The sequence below is a fragment of the Triturus cristatus genome, chromosome 5_2, assembly GCF_964204655.1.
Source record: "Triturus cristatus chromosome 5_2, aTriCri1.1, whole genome shotgun sequence".
NCBI classification, from domain to species: domain Eukaryota; kingdom Metazoa; phylum Chordata; class Amphibia; order Caudata; family Salamandridae; genus Triturus; species Triturus cristatus.
The window spans coordinates 68,773,155-68,792,973 of record NC_140588.1 but is presented as its reverse complement, the minus strand read 5'-3'; the positions used below and the strand labels follow the sequence as shown (position 1 = coordinate 68,792,973).

The window sequence follows — 19,819 nt, the reverse complement described above, 5'->3', positions numbered from 1 at the left end:
CAGCTCCGCTAGGTGGCACCATGCGGCTCCTGCTGGGACTCCACCTCCTGAGATGGCATATTACTAGTGGTGCTCTATGGTCAGTGTAAGAAAGTAGGAACTACTTCTTATGGTTACCCCCACTTTTTGCTTGATGTGGTGCTGTTTTTGACTAGTCTGACTGGGATCCTGCTAATCAGGACCCCAGTCTATCTGTTTTCTCACTAAATTGTTGTGTTTAGTACTTGGGTACATCCCAGATCGGATACTGTGGTACCCTTGTCAGTCACTAGTTTATGGTGCCCATGTACCCAGGGCATAGGTACCCTAGAGGTCTCCCATGGCTGCAGCATGTATTATGCCACCCATGAGAAGCCATTCAAAATAGAACTACAGGCTTACCTTTGCAGCCGGTATAAGTTGGTGCATGCACCACTTACTAAAAGATAAAGATTTACTATATCTAAGGGTCACTGCACATAAAACCTATAAATCACCCCTATAGCAGGCCTTTACAATCCTGAAGGCAGGGTGCTTGGTTCTAAGTGGGAGGGTGCCCCTGCATGAGCAGGACAACCTTGCAGTCTACGGAGTCTATTTTCCCAGGTTGTCAGTGAAGCAGCCATATACTATATAGAGGGGCAACGCGGAATCGAGCAATGACAATCTCGAAAACAGCCGCAACCAATCCGATCATGTTTGGTATCTTTACGGTGTGGCAGGTATGATTCCAAGCACTGGAAGAGCCCTCCGTTAGGCTCTCAGTGTTCCCGGTACCAGCCTTCTAGTCCTGGACAGCACAAAATGGTTGTTGCCGACCAGACACATTTATGACCTCCTGTTGCTGAGCCAAGCTTGAGCAGGGGAAGGTAGAACAATAGGCATCCTGTCACAGGGAGGTGTGACCACCTTCCAGATAGGATTTAGTGTATTAGGGCTAGGTGGGTGCGCTTGCCAGCGCCTGAAAGTCTGCATGAGAGGCACATTTGGTGTCCCTGTGCATAGTCCAGTTCAAACCAGTCCTTGGAGCCGTTAGCTCCTGCTCTGGCGCGAAACTGGACAAAGAACATGGGAGTAACCTCCCCCCTGTCCAGACCCTCCCCTGGGTGGATCCCTTGAATCTTCCCAACCCTTTCCCTAGGGTACTTAAGGGCTTACCTGTGTGTAGGTCCCTAGATTCGTCGTGGGATAAGATTCAGAACTGAAACCACTGCACTTCTACCGTCTGGGCACACTGGACTTCGCTTGGGCCTGACTTCGTCTCCCTTCCAGTCTGCTGCATCGTCTGTTCCTGTGCATCATACAAGAACCTTCCAAGGCCTGTGAAACATCAAGGACAACTGAAGTATTCTCCCTTGGAGTGAAGGAGTCACTCCCCTGCATTCACAGGCACCGCAACTAAGACGACGGGTCTGCAGATGCTGAGCTCCGCCGGACTCCGTGGGCCCTGCAACACAGGTGGTAGTTTTCCTCAGCTCCTGAGGCCTGCTCTACCCTCTTACCAGGTTTGAGGCCAGTTGTCCTTGTGGGGGTTGCAAAACTCGAACCCCTGGGTACCGCATCCCCTTTGCAGTTGCAAAGACTTGTTGACATCTTTGCAAGAAGATCTTTGGGCCCCAAGTAGCCCCAACCTCGAGCACCTCCAGTGACCAGAATCTTCAGCCATACCACATTGAGTGCATCGTTGCCTGCATCTTTTTGTGAGCTGATTGAGGTTTTTTTCACAACTCCTGTGCCCTCCTGTGTCCATTTGGGGGTCACCTTTGTTTTCCTTGGGCTCCCCCAATTGCTCGGGCCTGCCCTGACTCCCCTGCTTCTGGTGAGTCTCCTGGACCTTGATGGTTCCAACCGTGCACCTTCTTGACTTCCTGCGTGGGTTGCATTTGCCAAGGGTTGTTGGTGCTCCTGCCGGACACCAACCCCTCAGCACTCGACATCCTTTGTGGGACAGCTTGTATCCGGGTCCTGGTCATTCTCAGCGTCGCCTGGTCCTCGCAGCAGCAGAGTCAAGGTCACCATCCTCTTTCCTGAAGCACTCAACATTGGAGGGCATTCGTCTTCCAGGGCTCCTGGTCACTCCTGAGTGACAGACTCTGTTCCCTCTGCATTCAGGTACTCTTCTTCAAGAATCCACGTTTGGATTCCTCCGGACACTTTCTCCTCTTCCGGCAGCGGCACTTTGCTGAAGTCCTCCTTTGGGTTCGACGGCGGTTTCCAGCGCCACTTCATACCTATGCAGCCGGCTTCCCTGGGATAGGTAACTTGGGTACCACGGTATCCACGGGTGGGGTGGGTCTCCAACCATCTGTCTTCCACGGGGTTTCTTCAGAGTCTACTGGGAAGGGTCCCTAATATTTAAAATTCCAACCACAACTTACACATAGACTTGTACGGAGCACGTGGTCGTGTCCTCACCCTGCACACACTCTCCGTGGGGGGGGGGTCCCCATCTACTTACCTTGGGTGGTTCTGTGGGTCCCCAGCAATTCTACGTCCTCTCGACATTGTCTTGACATGAGCTGTGATTCTTATGCCACTTTCTTAGTATATGGTTTGGTCCTCCCCTGGGGCTCACTGTGTATTAGTGCTATTTCCTGTGATTGTTTGCTAAAGTATCCTGTCCTTTGTGTCCATCTCCGTGTAGGAGATCCTGTAACGTACTAGTGAGTGTTATATCATAAATACATATTTTTATGTATACTTTGTGTGATTCTTTTTCATTTAATCTCTACTATAAGACTGCATTCTGGTAAAAGAAGCTGCTTTACACTCCTTCAAGACAAAGGGTGAAGGCTGCTCTCCACAGCAACCACTTGGATAGCTTTCTAAGGTTGTCCGAGACCTCCTAAATCACCATAAGTGTTGTCTGGACTGGTGCAAGGTGCCCACTTACTTTAGAGCCAATGATGATGGACAGAGCGCTGAAACTTTTCAGACACTCACCCCCAGTCACAGATCTGGGTTGAATCCATCATTGTTCTTTAGCTCACTTCGCCACCCCAGTTCAGACACAGGTATATGCAAATCAGTCTTGACTCGGTGCCTCATGGGAACAGTCCAGCCCGAACTGCCAAGCCATGTCTTCCCTGGACCAGAAACAAGCATCCTGGGACCGGTTTCGGGCTAACCGCCCTCATTAGCCAGGCTAGCTTGAATCCAGTGGCAAAGTGAGCAAGGGACCCACGTCTGGGCATACCCTGCCAACTTAAGGCAAACAAAGCAAACACAAGGATGCTTGTTTGCGGTCCAGGGAGGACCGGGCTTTGCAGTTCGGTCTGGACTGTTCCCATGAGGCACAGGGTCAAGACTGATTGCATATGGCTGGGTCTAAACTGGGGTGGCATGGTGAGCAAAAGAACGATGGATTTAACCCAGATCTCTGGACTGGGGGTGAATGTATGATACATTCAGCATTCCGTCCATCATTTGTTTGCGTAGCACTTACATTAGTGATCATCATATACCAGGTCATCTTCTCACAACCTATGACAGTTTTTATTTTTTTATTTTATCTTAACAACTGAAAGGTGACACCAGTTACACAGTATACATTGTATGGGTACAGTCATCATGCATTAGGACATAACTACCACAGATACAGTTTGTATAACAGTGTGAAACAATATGCCAAATGACGTGACATCATCTGCGCTAGTACCCTTTGTGGGGTAGAGGGTGTATAGTCCTAGCTACACAATAAAGGGAGCCCGGATAGTGTGTATGCAGTGTCAGGTCACATTTGGTGGAGAGTGACACCAATGGTATTGGCCATGGACAGCAGGCATGGACTACTAAAATCTCCTTCTAATGTGAGTACAGTCCTGAGAAGGGCATTTGCTCGTAAGTCCAAATTATCTGCTTCAAGGTGGGCGCAAATCATTCTTCACTTCAATGTCTGTAATATATATGTCCCAATCCCCCCCCCCTTGGCCAGTCCTCTGTGTGATAGAGAACGCAAAACATTTGACTCTGCTCGAGCCCAAAGTAACAGTGCAGTCAAGCATCTGGCAATGTCTGGGGCTGTGGACGCCTTCCACTGCATTGAAATTTGCGGTTTAAAAAGGACGAATGCTAAGTAAATGAAGTGATTTCGTTTGTTGATCACCCTTATTTATGGAGCGAAGGCCAACGAGGCAAGATTCCAGGGTGGGAACCAGTGCGTGTACTGACATTTCGGATACTGTAGCCGTAACTTCAGCCCATGTCCGTTGTAATGAAGTGCAGTCTCTGACCATGTAGTAGAATCCAGCCTCCAGTAGATTACACCATGGACATTCTGGTGTGGATGTGGGGTACAACCGTTTGACACGCTGGGGGAGAGATATGCTTGGTGTAAATAACTGAATTGTGTGAAATGTAACATAGGATTTCAGGAGACTTTGTTCATGCATTTAAGTGCCCTGGACCAAGCATTATTGGGCAATGGGCTGGGAAGCACATCGTTCAATCAGGGCATGGCTTTGATGATATCCGCCAGATTACTGGACAATAGGGCCACATACAGGTTTGCTATGGCACGACATGCCCCACCCTGTGTAAGAAGTACCTTACGGAGCGGTGAACGGGCCAGTTCCGCCTCCTCAGCCCCCCATGTGACACTCATAGCGCGTTTGATGGCCTGGTATGTCAAAAAGTGCCCCGCTGGTATTCGTACATATCCAGAATGGCCTCGAAGGACATCAGGACGCTGTCTTGGTAAAGGTCACCCATATCGGCAATCCTTGCAGTCCTCCATTGTTTCAAGTCGTGGTTGTTAGCCAATGCCTGTATGCCTGGCAAGTGGCTCATTACGACCGAGGGAGAGTAGGGCATAGCACGCTACCGACTGTGTACGAAATGTCGCCAGCATGCCCTCGACGCCATCATTAAACTTGAGCCCTTTCGAGGCGGGCAAGCCCGGTCCAAGAGTCAAGTGTATATGCTCACCATGCCAGGAGGAGAGCGGACAGCGCCACACTCGACGATGGGGTGGGTGTCCAGCCAACGCAGAGGCCATTGCAACTGGGCTGCCGAAATCAGGAGCGCACATTCCTCCTTCCTGGAGTGGGCATTATGCTTTGGACAGTGCCACCCACAGGTGTCCCGTGCTCCATATCAAATGTGAGAAAAGACCATTTAACTACTTGAAGAATCGTTTGGGGAGGACTATCGGCAAGGTGGCAAAGAAATTCAGTAGGCGGGAGAGGATTAACATTTTAGCAATTGCTACCCGGGGATAAAGGGAGTGAACACCACAAGGGGAGGGAGCCACATACCGAGCGCATCGCTTTCCCTTTATTGCATTACTCCAGTGCTTGGTCAGTGTGGTACATCTGGACACTAAGATATTTAAACATATCATAACACCATTGAAGGCGATGCCCTATAGAAGCTTCTCCATGAGGTTCCTGAGTGGGCATTAGAGGGAATAAACAGGATTTGGACCAGTTAATCCTGAGGCTGGCCACAGCCCCAAACTCATCCAACAGGTGCATTAGGCCCGGCAGCGAGATCCCGACGTCACGCAAATAGACCAGCACATCGTCTCCGTAAAGAGATATGTGATGGATGATCGAGATCCGGGATTCCCCAATCCCGTGTCCGCAGCCGAAAGTGACAAGCCAATGGCTCCATCGCAACCGCGAATGGGGATTGCAGGCAGCCCTGCCTTGTGCCTCTTAGAGTGGGAAAGCAGTCTAATATCAGCTGCTCCATCCTTATTCTGGCCAATGGTTCTGACTATAAGATACATATCCATCCCAGGAACCCCTCCCTGAAAACCTAAGTGGTGCAACGTCGATAACAAGAAGTCCCAACCCAAGTTGTCAAAGGCCTTCTCAATATCGAGAGATACCGAAACCATGCTGTGCGCCTCTGGGGGTGTAGAGTGGATAAGCCATAAAAGGTGATGGTTATTATGAAAGGTGCTATGACCTGGTATAAAGCCAGATTGATTCTCAAGCACCAGGGTGCTGATCACCAGGTGCAACCTGTTGGCGAACCCTTTACTGAGCACGTTGCAGTCAAGATTTAAGAGGGACAGTGGGCAGTAGGACCGGACATCTAAAGGATCTCGCTCCAGTTTGGGAGGAACAACTATTAATGCTTTACGGTGTGAGTCCGTCAACTGACCGTGGGAGTGGGCCTCGTTGAGCACCTCCAGGAGCAGCTGGGCAAGTGTGCAGAGAATGTGGAATAATACTCTACGGGCAGCCCATCAGTGCCTGGAGTCTTGTTCCTGACTATTTGACCAACAGCATCTTTATTTCTTCAAACTGAAGCAGTTCATCCAGGTCGGTCTTTTGGAGTGGGGACAAGCTGAGCAGCGAGATTCTGGACAAAAGGCCTTTAAGAGGGCAGGGTCGGTGGGAGTCACACCCCCGTAGAGTATTCAGTAATAATCGCGAATGTGTCATTAATGTCGGCTTGTGTCATGGCTAATTAGCCGTCGATTCATCGTCGGATCGGTGCTTGTTGTTGATTTTTCCTAACCAAGCACACTAGCATCCTACCTGAGCAGTCACCTTCTGCATGTTGCTTGGTGATCCGATATTTGTAATCATGCTTGCTCAGTCTCGTCTACGCTTCCCTATAGCATGAGTGCAAATGCCGGAGGCATTCGATCCCTGCACCCTGCTCGGCCACCGCTTTTTCTAGCGGTCGTAGTTCCGCTTCTATCATTACGTCATCGTGCAGTGTGCGCCGGACCCCCCAGGTGGCAATCATGCATCGTCGCCGCACTACCACCTTCTGCATGTCCATGACCCATCACATAGTTAAATATAATTACAAAGTTTAATGTGGCAAACATGTTACAGCCCTCCACTTAATATGCTGCACACTTTACCAAACAGGCTTAGGCCAAAGCACCTGAATGGCAATATCTTAGCCTGGTATTGAACTTACCGTTCTACTGGCTTTTCCTGAAACTCAGCTTTCAAAATGGAACCGGAATGAGAGACCTTTGGAGCAGATGGTGTTTTGGTGTCAAAGAAATCTGCAACAAATTGAAAAGATAAGAAAGATACTTAATTTCAGATAACATTTGAAATCTTATTTTAGAGGTTTACATTGCATAAGGAAAGAACTACCTGGAGGGTGCACGTCATGTATCAAGATATATAGTCGCTGGGATCGAAAAACCTTATTTACTGAAATGCAGGTTCTGGATGGCGACCAAATATTCATTAGGCAGGTCGTTGTGCATTCCCCTGCTACTGGAGATTTTGCAATGCAACCTACTAGTACAGGGCTAGAAAAATTCACTCTCCCGCTCGCTATGGTAAGCAAGATTTAATCAGGACAAGCTATTTTTAGGGCCTACTCGCCCTTTCTGGCGAGTAGGAAGACAAACTGGCTTTTGACCTCTGTCTCTGAAAGAGGAACAAATGTGACAAGATAACAAGATTTAAAGGCATCTTTATTTCTCACAAAGTGAATGAGCAATAAAGATGCCTTTAAATCTTGTTAACTTGTCACATTTGCTCCACTTTCAGAGACAGAGGTCAAGTACATTATAGTTAGGTCAAGTAGATTTTTCAAGTTACTAGACCTGCAGGTCAAGTAACACTTTTATGATTTTTGGAGCCTACTACATAGGTCCCATCACAAAGTCAGAGACTGGTTGGAAAAACCCAGGGCACAATTGGCGACCTCCTTAGTTGACCAACATCTTACTACATCCTGGATGAGAGAATGAATTAAGTGGCACCCCACGCCTTGGTTGTTTTACAGCAGCATAGCTAGGGTGCTGTGTGATATTTTGAGGCATATTTTCTAGGGAGGAAAATAAATAAACACACAAGTTACTAGGCCCCAAGATTGTTAGATGGGTATGCAGTGATTGGCTCATTTATTGGCATTCTCCAATAGGATGATGAGAAGTTATATAAATATAAATCATATCCTCTCCCAAAGGAATACAAGAGTCTATCAAGATGAAACCGATGGATATGGTTAGTTAACCCCTATGCCAAGTCAAGTAAAGAGCTTTAATGACTCCAAGGTATTTACCCTACTTTTTTTAGTCCATGGCTCGAATTCGTTGTATGAGTCGGAAAACAATGATAAAGTGTTGACTCCGTATAGTCGACATGAAGTCGGAACTGAAAATAAAGCAGTGTCTTGTTTGATGGCATTTGCAGTTCAATACACTTAATAGGTATCGCCTACTGAGCTGAATAATAATTTATTAATCAAGGACAGTAGAGTTGTTCTGGATAGTAAACTCCTTGGCTTCCAACGTAATGCTCCAATCATCTTTTTTTATCTGTGCATAAGCACAACAATTAACTGAATTATTAGAAGTGTTCTACAAAACATTCACCCAAACCCGTAAGCTCATTTGTGCATGCACTCTTTATTTTTATTTTTTTTACAACCAGAGTTGTACATCCCATAACAAAAAAAGATGCTGGCAGCTGCACATTACTTATTAGCTGGATTACTAGTAGCATGATTAAAAAGGTTTATGCAAACGTCACACACCAACTGATTTATAGTATGCATGAATGTTCGTTTAAGGACAGCTTTAAACTGATGAATGAATGAATGAATGAATGAATGAATGAATGAATGAATGAATGAATGAATGAAACGGGTATTTGATAAAGCACACAGCTACTCAAACAAGAGTCCGGGCGCTTACGCAACGATAAGGGAAAAGTGAAAGGCCGGAATTTATTGAAACAACCAGGTCTTGAGGTCCTTTCTAAAAGAAAGTAAGTTAGGGTCAAGCCTCAAAGATTCCAGCAAAATGTTCCATAATTTAGCCCCCAGAAAACCAAAGGATCTGCCAGCTGTACGAGTGAGATGTATTTTGGGCAGACTGACCAAATTAGTATTGGAGGAGCATAAGGGTCTGGACGTTGAATACCGGTTGACACATTTATAGAGGTACATAGCACCAACCTTGTGAAAAGCTTTGAAAAAGATGGTCAAGGCCTTTAAGTCTATCCACTCTTTAATGCGGAGCCAGTTAAAGCATTAAGAACCGGGGTCATACAGGTTCTAAAACTCGATCGCGTGATAGCTCTGGCAGCCGCATTTTGGACTACTTGCAGACGCTGGGTCAGAGGTTTGGGGATACCAAGGTACAGACAATTGACTTAGTCAAGCTTAGATGTCACAAAAGTCTGCACCACGATCCTTCTGCTTTCCAGTGGTAGGAGCGACAAGAATTTTTTCAACATTCTGAGTACACCGAAGCAGACACCTGAGAGGTGTTGGATCTGAGGACCCATCGACAATGATTTGTCAATGATTATTTCTAGGTTTTTTACTTTCTCTTTTTCCACGGGCCGAGGTGGCAAGTCCCTAGGCCACCAAGAGCTCCAATCAGGGGTTTCATGACCACCAAAGAAAACCACCTCCGTTTTGTCCCCATTGCATTTCAGCTGGTTTACCTTGAGCCAATTAAAAACCTTTAGAGAGGCAGGAGTTAATCATTGCCCCACCAAAGTCAGAACCTTTGTCACACGAAAAGATAAGCTGCGAGTCGTCAGCGTAGGAGACAATTTTGGCGCCCGCTTCCTCCACTAGGTATGCTAAGGGAGAGAGGTAGATATTAAAAAAGGGTTGTGCTAAGAATAGATCCTTGGGGGACGCCAACATTGATAGCAGGGACTGGGGAGGAGAAGGGTGGGAGCCAGATGCCCTGGGATCTGTTTTCCAAATAGGAAGATATCCACTTGAGGACGGTCCCACCGAGGCCAATGTTCTTAAGTCTATTTAAGAGCCTTTCATGTGGGACCGTGTCAAAGGCCGCTGACCGATCAAGCAGTATCAGAACGGCCTTACCTCCCGCATCCAGTCTGCCCCTAATAAACTCAGTAACTTCCAACAACGCAGACTCAATGCTGAAGTTGGCCCTGAATCCAGACTGAGATTCATGGAGAAGCTTCCCATCTTCAAGATGTTCTTGCAGAACCTTATTTACAAACTTCTCCAAGACCTTTGAAAGGGCCGGACACAAGAAAATAGGCCAATAATTAGCCGGATCTATTGGATCCGTATTAGACTTCTGTAATAAAGATCATAAACACAAAATAGAGATTCAGTCACCATTTGGAAGCTTGATTTATTCAAACTATATAGATCAAACAAATTGTATACAGACTTTTAAGCAATAATCAAAAGGTATGTAGGAAGGTATCTTTTTATGTAGTATACCAAAACAAGGCATACTGTGTATAAAGTTCAGACGGCCCTTATTGGCTTACAGGGCTTATATTAATAATCCCAAATGCTCTCTTTCGTGGCAGTGTGATTGAGCAGTTTAGGCTTATCAGAGGGTAGTGTTAATGCATTTGTTGAACTCAGAGTCAATAAACGAGGCATGCAGTCAAGAAACTCAAGACAAATTTTAGAAAAATACCAGGTATATTTATATTAACACAAGAACTTTGTCATTGGGTTAGTAGTTTAAAGTTTCAGTTTTTGCGGTCAAGTAATTTTTTTTCACTCAAATGCATTTTTATGTGTAATGCTTTCCTATGGAGAAAGAAACATATACTGCATACAGGTATTTGCAATCTCGATGGTCCCCTTAAAGACAGGGTGCTAGGGAGCTTAGTTCAAAAGTAGCACCAGCAGTTTAAGTTTACCTGCCCTGGAGTGTCTGGGTGCAGAGGTGCTGGACGGGTTGGTAGCCTTGCGGGCTACACCATAGGAAAAGAGGGGGGACCACCTAGAAAAAGGCTGCAGAGGGGTACTTGGGGACAAGTTCGGGAGCCCCCAACAGGGGGATCGGTTTGTGGGGGTCCTGGGAACAGGGGGCACTGTCAGTTGTTGTGGACCCGGGGAGCTTGAGTGCAGAGGGTTTTGGTCAGCTGGTGTCCGTTAGTCAAAGGCACCCCCGGTTCTCGGTTAGACCTGCAAAGGGGGAATAAACAGAGCAACTGGGCCCTGGCGTCTTCTCACTTTGTGGGGAGACGGCTATGACCTCTTGGAGCATGGTGACAGCTGGGAAGCTGCTGAGTCTGCGGACAAGGTGGTCAGCAGAATGGTGAACCGTAAGTTGCAGTCGGTGCCTTCAGGTTGCAGGAAAGTGGTTCCTCCACTTCAAGGGAGATGCTGACGGCTTGGTGAAGTGCTGAAGGCCCTCAGAGGCTTATGGAGGATGCATAGGCGCAGGACCAGTCAGATTGTCAAGATTGTCGAGACAGGAGTAGGCAGGAAGTGTATGGCGCCAAAGTCCACCAGTAGTCTGCAGTTCGTATTTCTTCAGCTCTTCTTGGTCCTTTTTTTTCTTGTCAGGTGAATGTCAGTATCTGGTTGTAGAAACCATGTTTTTTGTTGCAGTAGCCCCCCCTACACACTTTTTGCCTGGTATGTGATGCAACTTTGACTGAAGTGTACTGGGTACCTTCCCTAGTGCCATGTTCTTTCCCAAAAATAAGACAATTGGTCACTTATCCCCAAGTGACCAGGCCTTGAGCACCTCTGTGAGTCCCTAGTATGTGGAACCTCTGGTACCTAGAGCACAGGAACTAAATAGAGCCCTTAAGAGCTGCAGCATATCTTGTACCACTCTAAGGGACCCAGCACCAAACTCATACAAAATGCCACTGCAGGCTGCGTGGCAAGGTGCTCCAAAAATTGAAAACACAACATGGCACACACTTGTGTGCCAGATCCCCTAACACTGCACGTAATATGTGTAAGTAATCCCTACAGCAGGGAAGCCATCTTAAGGTATGTACTGGGCACTGGACAAAACGAGTTGGCTTCACTGAAACTTACAGTGTTTGGTATCAAACAGCTTGTATTAATAAAACCACATTGATTCCAGTGTTGGCTTTATTAATACCCAGGGGGTACAATAGAGAAACCCCCTTAACCTACTAGCCCTCTAGTGTTCTGCTCACTGGTTCTGTCCAGCCTGGCACCACAGACACGTTTCTGACCCCCAGTGGTGAGAACCCATGCTCTCAGGAGGTCAGCAGCAATGCATGCTCTGGAGAGAGGTGCTGTCACCTCCTCCTCTAGGAAGACTGGTAAATCAGCATATCAATCAGGAGGCTTCGAAGACATCTGCTGCCTTTGATATGCGACCTGAGGCTTTCCAAGACAAGGAAATGCCACCCCCTTCCCTAAGCCCATCTGGCACCAGGACAGGTGGAAAAAATCAGCTATGCAAGAGGCGTGTTACACTACCAAGCTGGACACATGGATAGGGTGGCAAATTTGAAGTGAACCAGGAATTAGGAAATCCACTATCTTGTATGTAGTGGAATTAGGAATTCTGGAACAGGGTGAGGCCCACTCGCCAAAGGTAGTGGTCAGGGAGTGGAGTGACCCCATGGGTAAGAAGCCCATTGACTACTATCCTTCACTCCTATTAATGCCCCTAAATTGAGTATTTAGGAGATCCCTGGATACCAGGACTTGAGATTTCTATGGACCAAAAGAAGAAGTTGACAAAGAAGAAGATGATGACCCGAGCATGGCTGACTTGGCGCCAACCCTGCCAGGCTGCCTGCTGCACCCGACCCTCATTAAACAACTGACTCTTCCTACCGTTGTGCAGAACTCAAGATGCCAGTGCTTCATCAATTGCCAAAGTAGAAGAGCTACTCTCCTACAGCCGCAGGCACTAAAGAAGCAAACACCGGTACACAACCTGCAGTCTACGGGGACTACCGATGCAGCAGTCACCCAGGAAGAGGCAGCAGCGCTCCTACAGGTCAGATCCTTCTTCCCTCCAAGTGTGGGGACGCCAAGACCGACCAGAGCCGCACAACATCAATACCTGGGGTACTGGACCCTTTGCAGCAACCAAGGCTTGTTGTGTCCAGTCTGGACACCAACACCGAGGAAAACCGACCTGCATGCCGAGGGACATCAGGGACAGTGAGACCCACGTCGAGAGTGGCCCAGCTGTCCTGTTTGCCCCTCTGCAGCAGAAACACAGCCACAGCCATGACCTAACGCTTCAAAGCATGCCTGCATCCATGCCCCAGAGCTTAAGTCCAAAGGAGGTGAGTGTGCCGAGGGGTGCCCAGACCCACAAGAGCTAAGTCCACCCTTGGGTTTGGCAGGACTGGATTTCCAGTGCCTCCTGAAGCCTGTTTCTAAAGGTCCCCTTCCACGCGAGAGACTCCATCATGGACCAGACATCAAAAGACACAACTGCACCCGAGCCCCACAGCCAAAGGTGTCCACACGTGCCTGAGCATCTCAAGCATCGAGCCCCATTGTGGGTTTCCCAGGACTGGTCCCCTCCGTCCCAGCCTCTTCGCAACTGGACTGTTCCCCTTTAAAATGAATGGGACACCCAACGCTGTGACACAATTCTGCACCTGGACGCCCAGAGACTCCCAGGTGATCTGTCAGTGTGTCCTTGGATCCTGCCCACAGTCCTGTAAGTCGCTGCTAAGTGCCCGAATGCAGTACATGTTTTTCCCTATTGGATAACATTATTGCTCCCAAAAATTGCACTTTCAACCTTTGAAAACTGTAAAAATTCACAATTCGAAAAGTACTTGCCTGATTCCAATGATCTTGGTATCTAAATTCATATAAAAGTATGTGTTATTTTTATAAATTGGTGTTGGATTTTTTAAATTTATTTATTTGAAATGTTTTATATAGCGCTGGCGAGACCCGGAGGTATCAGAGCGCTTTACATGAGGAAGAACATTGTTTCAGAACATAGTCATTTACTGTCTTTGTGTGTGCAGTAAATGCTTAGCACTACCTCTGATATGCCTAACTGCTCGCACACACTACCACAAAAGACCATTTGGGGTGTCATTTGTGCCTCTTAAATTACTTTGGGGTTTGCTTGGACTCTTTACACAGTGTACCTCTTTTTGGTCCACTATATAACGAGCAATAGCTTATATTGTATGTGGCCCGACACTGGTGTCAGGGGGCCACATAAATACTACATTTAGAGGAGTTAGCGGGTGTGAAGGTGAGAAGCCAATAAACTACTTACATTTGTGGTCACTGCTTCCCTATATGACCACTTTCAGTGAGGAGTGGGCATAACCCTGTCCCAGAGTTCCTATTTCCACCAAAATCAAAATGATGGAACTCTTCGTCCATGGGGCACAACAGGCAGCTCACCTCAGGGGTGTGACTTGCCTGCTATTGCGCCACTTCTACTTGCATATCTAATTTCCCGCCTGTCCAGGCCCCAGATGGGCCTCAGGGCAGGGGGTGGCATCTCTCAGGTCTGGAGGAAGCCGGGGTCGCCTATCAAAGGCAGCAGAGGCTTGTAGCCTCTGGCCTTCGTATTCAGCTTCACTAGCCGCCCTACTGGAGGAGGTGTAAACACCTCCTGCCAGAGCAGGCTTGTTTCTGATGTCGGACAGCAGGGGGAGAGAAACTCATCTGTAGTGGCAGACAGGAAGGTACCAGTCAGCCAGCACACTAAGGGGCATATGTATCAACCCCTTTTCCTGTTCGTAAACGGGCAGATTCTCAGAATCAGCCCGTTTGTGAACAGGAAAAGGCCATCGCAAAATAGGGAAATCACAAAATTTGTGATTTCGTATTTTGCGAATGCATTTAAGGAATCGCAAATAGCGATTCCTTAAATGCAATTCTGAAAGCATCCAAGTTGTGCGAATTTGTCTTAAGAAATCGCAAATGACACCCAACTTCAAGTTGGAAGTACATTGCGATTTCCTTGAAAAATGCACTCCTTTGCATTTTTCAAAGTGCCATGTGGCGCACATACATGCGCCACATGTGCACACATGCATATTTCAGGGGTGCAACAGGGTGTCCTTTTGACACCCTTGCACCCTTGAAATTGCATTCGCAATCTGCAAGTACCTAATGGGTACTCACAAATTGCGAATATCTTCCCATTCATTCCTATGGGCCTCTAAGCCCATGGGAATGAATGGGAAGGTAATCCTTCATTTGCAATTCGCAATCAAGGAATATGTAGGAATCGCAATTAATATTGCGACCCCTACATACATTTCATTTTGTGAGTCCTTAATAGCGATTCGCAAAAGATCGCTATTAAGGACATGCAAAACTGTGTTTTGATACAAATGCCCCTAAGAGGCTGGTGGGGTTTCAAGGGGCACCTCTAAGGTGCCCTCTCTGTGCATATCTTAATAAATCTACTACTGGCATCAGTATGTATTTATTAAGACAAGGTATCTGTTACCAAACACCATAGGTTTCAGTAAAGCCATCATGTAGCTGGGGAACTTGTAATGACAGTGCCCAGTACATATACTTAAGATTGCTTCCCTGTTCACTTGTACTATCTAGCAATTAAACTAGACAGCACAGGGATATATCTGCTCATGCAGCTAGGTCTTCACATATATTATAATGCACCCTGCCTTAGGGGTGTAAGGCCTGCTGTAGGGGTGACTTACATATATTACATGCAGTGTTTGTGGGTACGGCCCACAGGGTGTGTGCCATGTTGTGTTTCCACTTTTGTCACGCAGCCTGCGTTTGGGAAGATGGCGCTGTTCGATGATATTTGATGTTCTGTCATTACAGGATCCCGGACTTTTGGTTGTGTCCTGGGGTTGTAGTGTTTCGGATTGTTTATATGTTCATGGGATTGAGCAAAGAAAGAGGAAGCTGAAGTGATGCATAAGGGTTATATAGGGCTGGGTGTCTATGGTTGATCATGTGACTAGTATGGAGTCATGGGAAAAGCAGTGTTTTAAAACTTTAATGTGATTGACTGCTATTTTGAAGAAGTAAAGAAAAAAAAGCATAATCCTCGCCTCCATGTCCTTAATAGAATAGAAAATTCTTGTGACAAATGTTGGAAAAATTTTGAGCTCTTTGTTTCACTGAAATGTCATGTTTGTTCTTTAAAATAAAAAGAATACAAAACAAGCATTTGCAATGCAATCGGTCTTGCCTTTGGGACCTTATAAGTATTTCGCCATGCAGCAGATTGTTGGTACATTACTGCAAAGTAACCTAGCTATGGACTGTGACAGGATTCACGGGTCAGGCAGTAGATTTGGCAACAGACAAGTGAACATGGCATTTGGGCTCTTAGGAGTGCGTTGAAGACCAATACATTCAATTGTTGATACATTTTAATTACATTTGTAAAAAAGTGGATCCTACAAAGAAGTCTGTGTAAGTTTGTGGAAATTAAATTGCTTGTCCTTGTTATTATTTGCAGTTATCACCAGCTTTTGAGGCTTTTGATGTGGAGGGAACTCTGCCCTCACACTTTCAACCTTTTATTCATAGTTTAAACTATCAGTAGTAAACTAACTACTAGTGCCCCAAAAAAATGAAAACCTAGAACCGCAACTGACAATTGGCAAGAACGTTGCATTTTGCCAACAGTTGCTTCTGAACTCAGGAAAGTGACCAACTCAAGGTAGTAAAGCAGCCAAACAGAGGGCGGCAACAGCAGTGTACACACAGTGTGCTGAAACTGCATCACGGAAGCGAGCACTCGGAGTTCACAAGCAAACCGGTGGCGTGCGCTCCAGGCCCCACTCACCGATGCCTATGCAATAATATTACACTGATGATGGTAAACTGCACTAGAGACAGGTACCCTTTACACCATCAAAAAACAAACGAAATCACACAGGGTAAAAAAACTATTTTTGATTTCCTGGGGCCTCACGCTTTTATTATAGCAGTGAGACCTGCACAGGAGGAACTAGTTCCTTGCACAAACTAGCCAGAAGGCAGTAAGATGGCTCAGCGACTTACACTCAGATATGGAAGCAACCAGAGAATCACATGCGTGAGACACGACCCGCACACTCAGCCTTTCAACATCTTGAGGTCAGTAACCTATTGTGGTTGGTAACTTGAATATATAATTATTGAATTATGCGACGTTATGCACAGTTCTATGGAGCATTAAAGTGCCACACAAACAAATTATGTTTTTACTCCTAAAACTGGCCTATACATTCATATGTGCACAGATTGACGCACAGAACACTTGAAAGTTGTTTTGCAAAAGTAACTTAGCAGACCTGATTGGAACATGACCTGAATGTCATGTTTCGATCTCCTCAGAAATCGTATTCTGTGATTTGCTTTAGAATGTGCGGTTCCTACTATAAAATAAGGACTGTGGTAAAACGTAATTAATTAGGCTAGACACCTATGATTTGACTGTATTCTACCTTACATCTCAATCAATCATAAAATGGATGAAGCTGGATTAATTCCTGCTTTAGTCGGACTCAAAATCAAAACAAGCCCTGGCAGAAAAGGCCAAATCAATTTCATCCTGCAGGAGGCGCAATTAAAATGGACCATTGGGGCATGGGGTGGGGGTCCGGGGCGGGGGAATCCGGGGTAGTGGCAGGCCATCCTGCTCTGAGCCCAGCCAACAATGCCAGCTGCCGACCGGGAAAATGCCGGAGCGGAGGTATTGTTAGCGCCGGCCTGCTTTCTGTGGAAAGTGTATTACTGTGTGTGGCCTTATTATTTCATACTGCACAAGCGCGGGAAGAACCCCGCCAAAAAAAAAACAACACAGCCTCTACGCTACCATCTCTGGACTTCACGCATTTAAATAAAATGAGCAATACGGGAAAAAAGGGTAGAAATAAAAAACAAATGCGCTAATGATTATACAGCACTTAAAAAGGCAGGGGTGCATGGAGCGCTACGGTGCCCTGCATAGGCTGCACGTACCTTCCCTCGTTCCCTGTGTCTGGAAGCTCAGGCTCCTGCCTGCCCGCGGTAAAGCTGCACCTATCTTCCCTCATCCCCCCGTGGCTGCAAGCTGAGGCTCCTGCCTGCCCTTGGTAAAGCACACCGCATGACGCATTACAGCCGCCATGCTACTACTGACATTGCCCCTTCTGCCTTCTCACAGCCAGGCTTCTGCTTCCAGGTAAAGTCTGTATTGCACATGTGAGTGTTCAGGACAAGTCAGGCAAAATAGAGTGCGAATGCACTCAGCCAATCCCAGGAGAAAACAAGCATTTACAAATGCAATAGGATTCTTATTTATGCAAGACCTATTGCATTGTAAACAAAAGTGTGGGCGTCCAAAGAACGGGAGTTGGGGGGGGTGGGGGTTGTGGTGGGCAGAGAAGTCACAGACTGCGGGAGGCAATGGGGGTGGAAGGGGAACAAAAGAGATTTTAAAGTAAAGGGGCTGATAGCCATGGAAGGAAAAAAATGATGACATGGCCGTCATGAGGTGGGACTAACTTGCCGAAAACAAATCACAATGCAGCATTTAAGATTTCGGCCAATCAAAAAGATAGGTAAAGCTAGGAGGAAAGTGGGCGGGACTTCCCCCGCTATACTGTATACAGCGCTGCCTAGGCGAGACCTAGAATTTTTTTTTTTTTTAAATCACAAGGACACCGGAAATGCTAAAACTCGACGACGCCAAGCACCACTGCATCCGAGCCAGTGTTGAAGTGAGCCAACGGTGTCAGCGTGGACCCCAAGACCTCCCATCTTTCGCACACACAGTGCCGAAGGAGCAAGCTCAGAACTTTGCAGAAGAGTGGGCACAGGTGCTTGCTCCGGTGTTGTATCGTACTCAGGTTGGGTGGGATAAATGGTCGCCAAGCCATGAGATTCCATTACGGTCTATGCCACAGCCACAACCCCAATATCCCATGCGCCGCAAAGCTAGATCTCACGTCGCAGAAATCCTTGAACAATTGGAATAACAAGGTGTAATTGAAATATATGTGTCACCAATGAATAATCCGCTTTTCACTGTAACCAAACCTGATGAGTCGTGCCGCCTAGTTTTGGATTACCAGCATTTGAACTCTCATTGTCGGACCTGTGCGGTACAGAATACCCACAGTTCTGCCCTCGTTGATAGTCTCATGAGAAAAAGGTTTAAGACCACACTTGACATCTCCAATGGCTTTTACAGCCATATTCTGTCCTCTATTAGTAGTCAATGGACAGCCTTTACTTCTGGCGGCAAAAAGAAACAGTTTAAAAGATTAGCCATGGGCTATAAAAACAGTCCAGGTGTCTTTGCCACACGTGTAGTCTCTCTGTTAGAGAGCATTGCCCCTGGTGCGTACTCGTATGTTGATGATATCTATCTCACAGACGACAAATTATGGCCGCATCAGTGTCGCGTTGACCGTATCATTGTTAGGTTTGCGGACTTCTGTTACAAATTTAACTTTGCAAAATCACACATTGCAGAGTATACAGTGTTATTTTTGGGCTATGAACTCAACAACGAAGGTCGAGGTTTAGCACCTCACTTTCTAGAGAAATGCGCATGTTTGCGCACTCCCACAACCCTAAAAAAACTACAATCTTTGCTGGGTTTTTTGAATTTCGGACGTACTTACATTCCCGATTATGCCCAGCGTATCAAGCCGCTATATGCCTTGGTAAACCAACTTTTTCCAAATCGAGCTGGCTGCCAGAACATTCAGCTATCCTGCAATCTTTGCAGGCTGATCTTCTTGCTTCTAAATGCTTACTGACATGTGATAACCACACAAACCTGGTAATAAGAATTGTGCCTGGTGCAGTGGGTTTCACGTACTTAACGTTCAATGAGGGCGACACAGTCCCTATTGCTTACAAGTCACACTTGTACACATCGGCTGAAATGCGCTTTTCCACGGTCGAAAACGTTTTGAGTGCAGTGCAGATGGCGATTTTGAAAGAGTGAGCGCTGTCGCAAGGTAAACGCATGCTGGTTGCCACACCGTATCCTGCACTAGAGGCAGTGACGAAAGCCAGTGTACCAAATTCTAAAGCTTTGCATCCGCGTTGGATACAATGGGCCACTTCTTTGACGTCTCCGGATGTCACTTACATCTTTGATACCTCATTGCAGACTCAGGAGTATTTGCAGTATGAATTTGTTCATCCAGCTCCTCTGTCCTTGCGCCCGCTTGAGGATTACCATTGTGTCATTTATACTGACGGTTCGGCA

The 19,819-nt window shown here is 46.7% G+C and overlaps 1 protein-coding gene across 1 annotated transcript in view; it reads right to left on the bottom strand.

Moving 5' to 3' along the window:
* Positions 1-19,819, bottom strand: part of ZNF830 (zinc finger protein 830) — a 176,815-nt gene that overhangs the window by 78,790 nt on the left and 78,206 nt on the right. Inside the window, exon 6 of the mRNA XM_085606863.1 lies at positions 6,865-6,955. Coding sequence (XP_085462989.1) covers positions 6,865-6,955 — 91 coding nt within the window. The remainder of the gene's footprint in view (positions 1-6,864; positions 6,956-19,819) is intronic.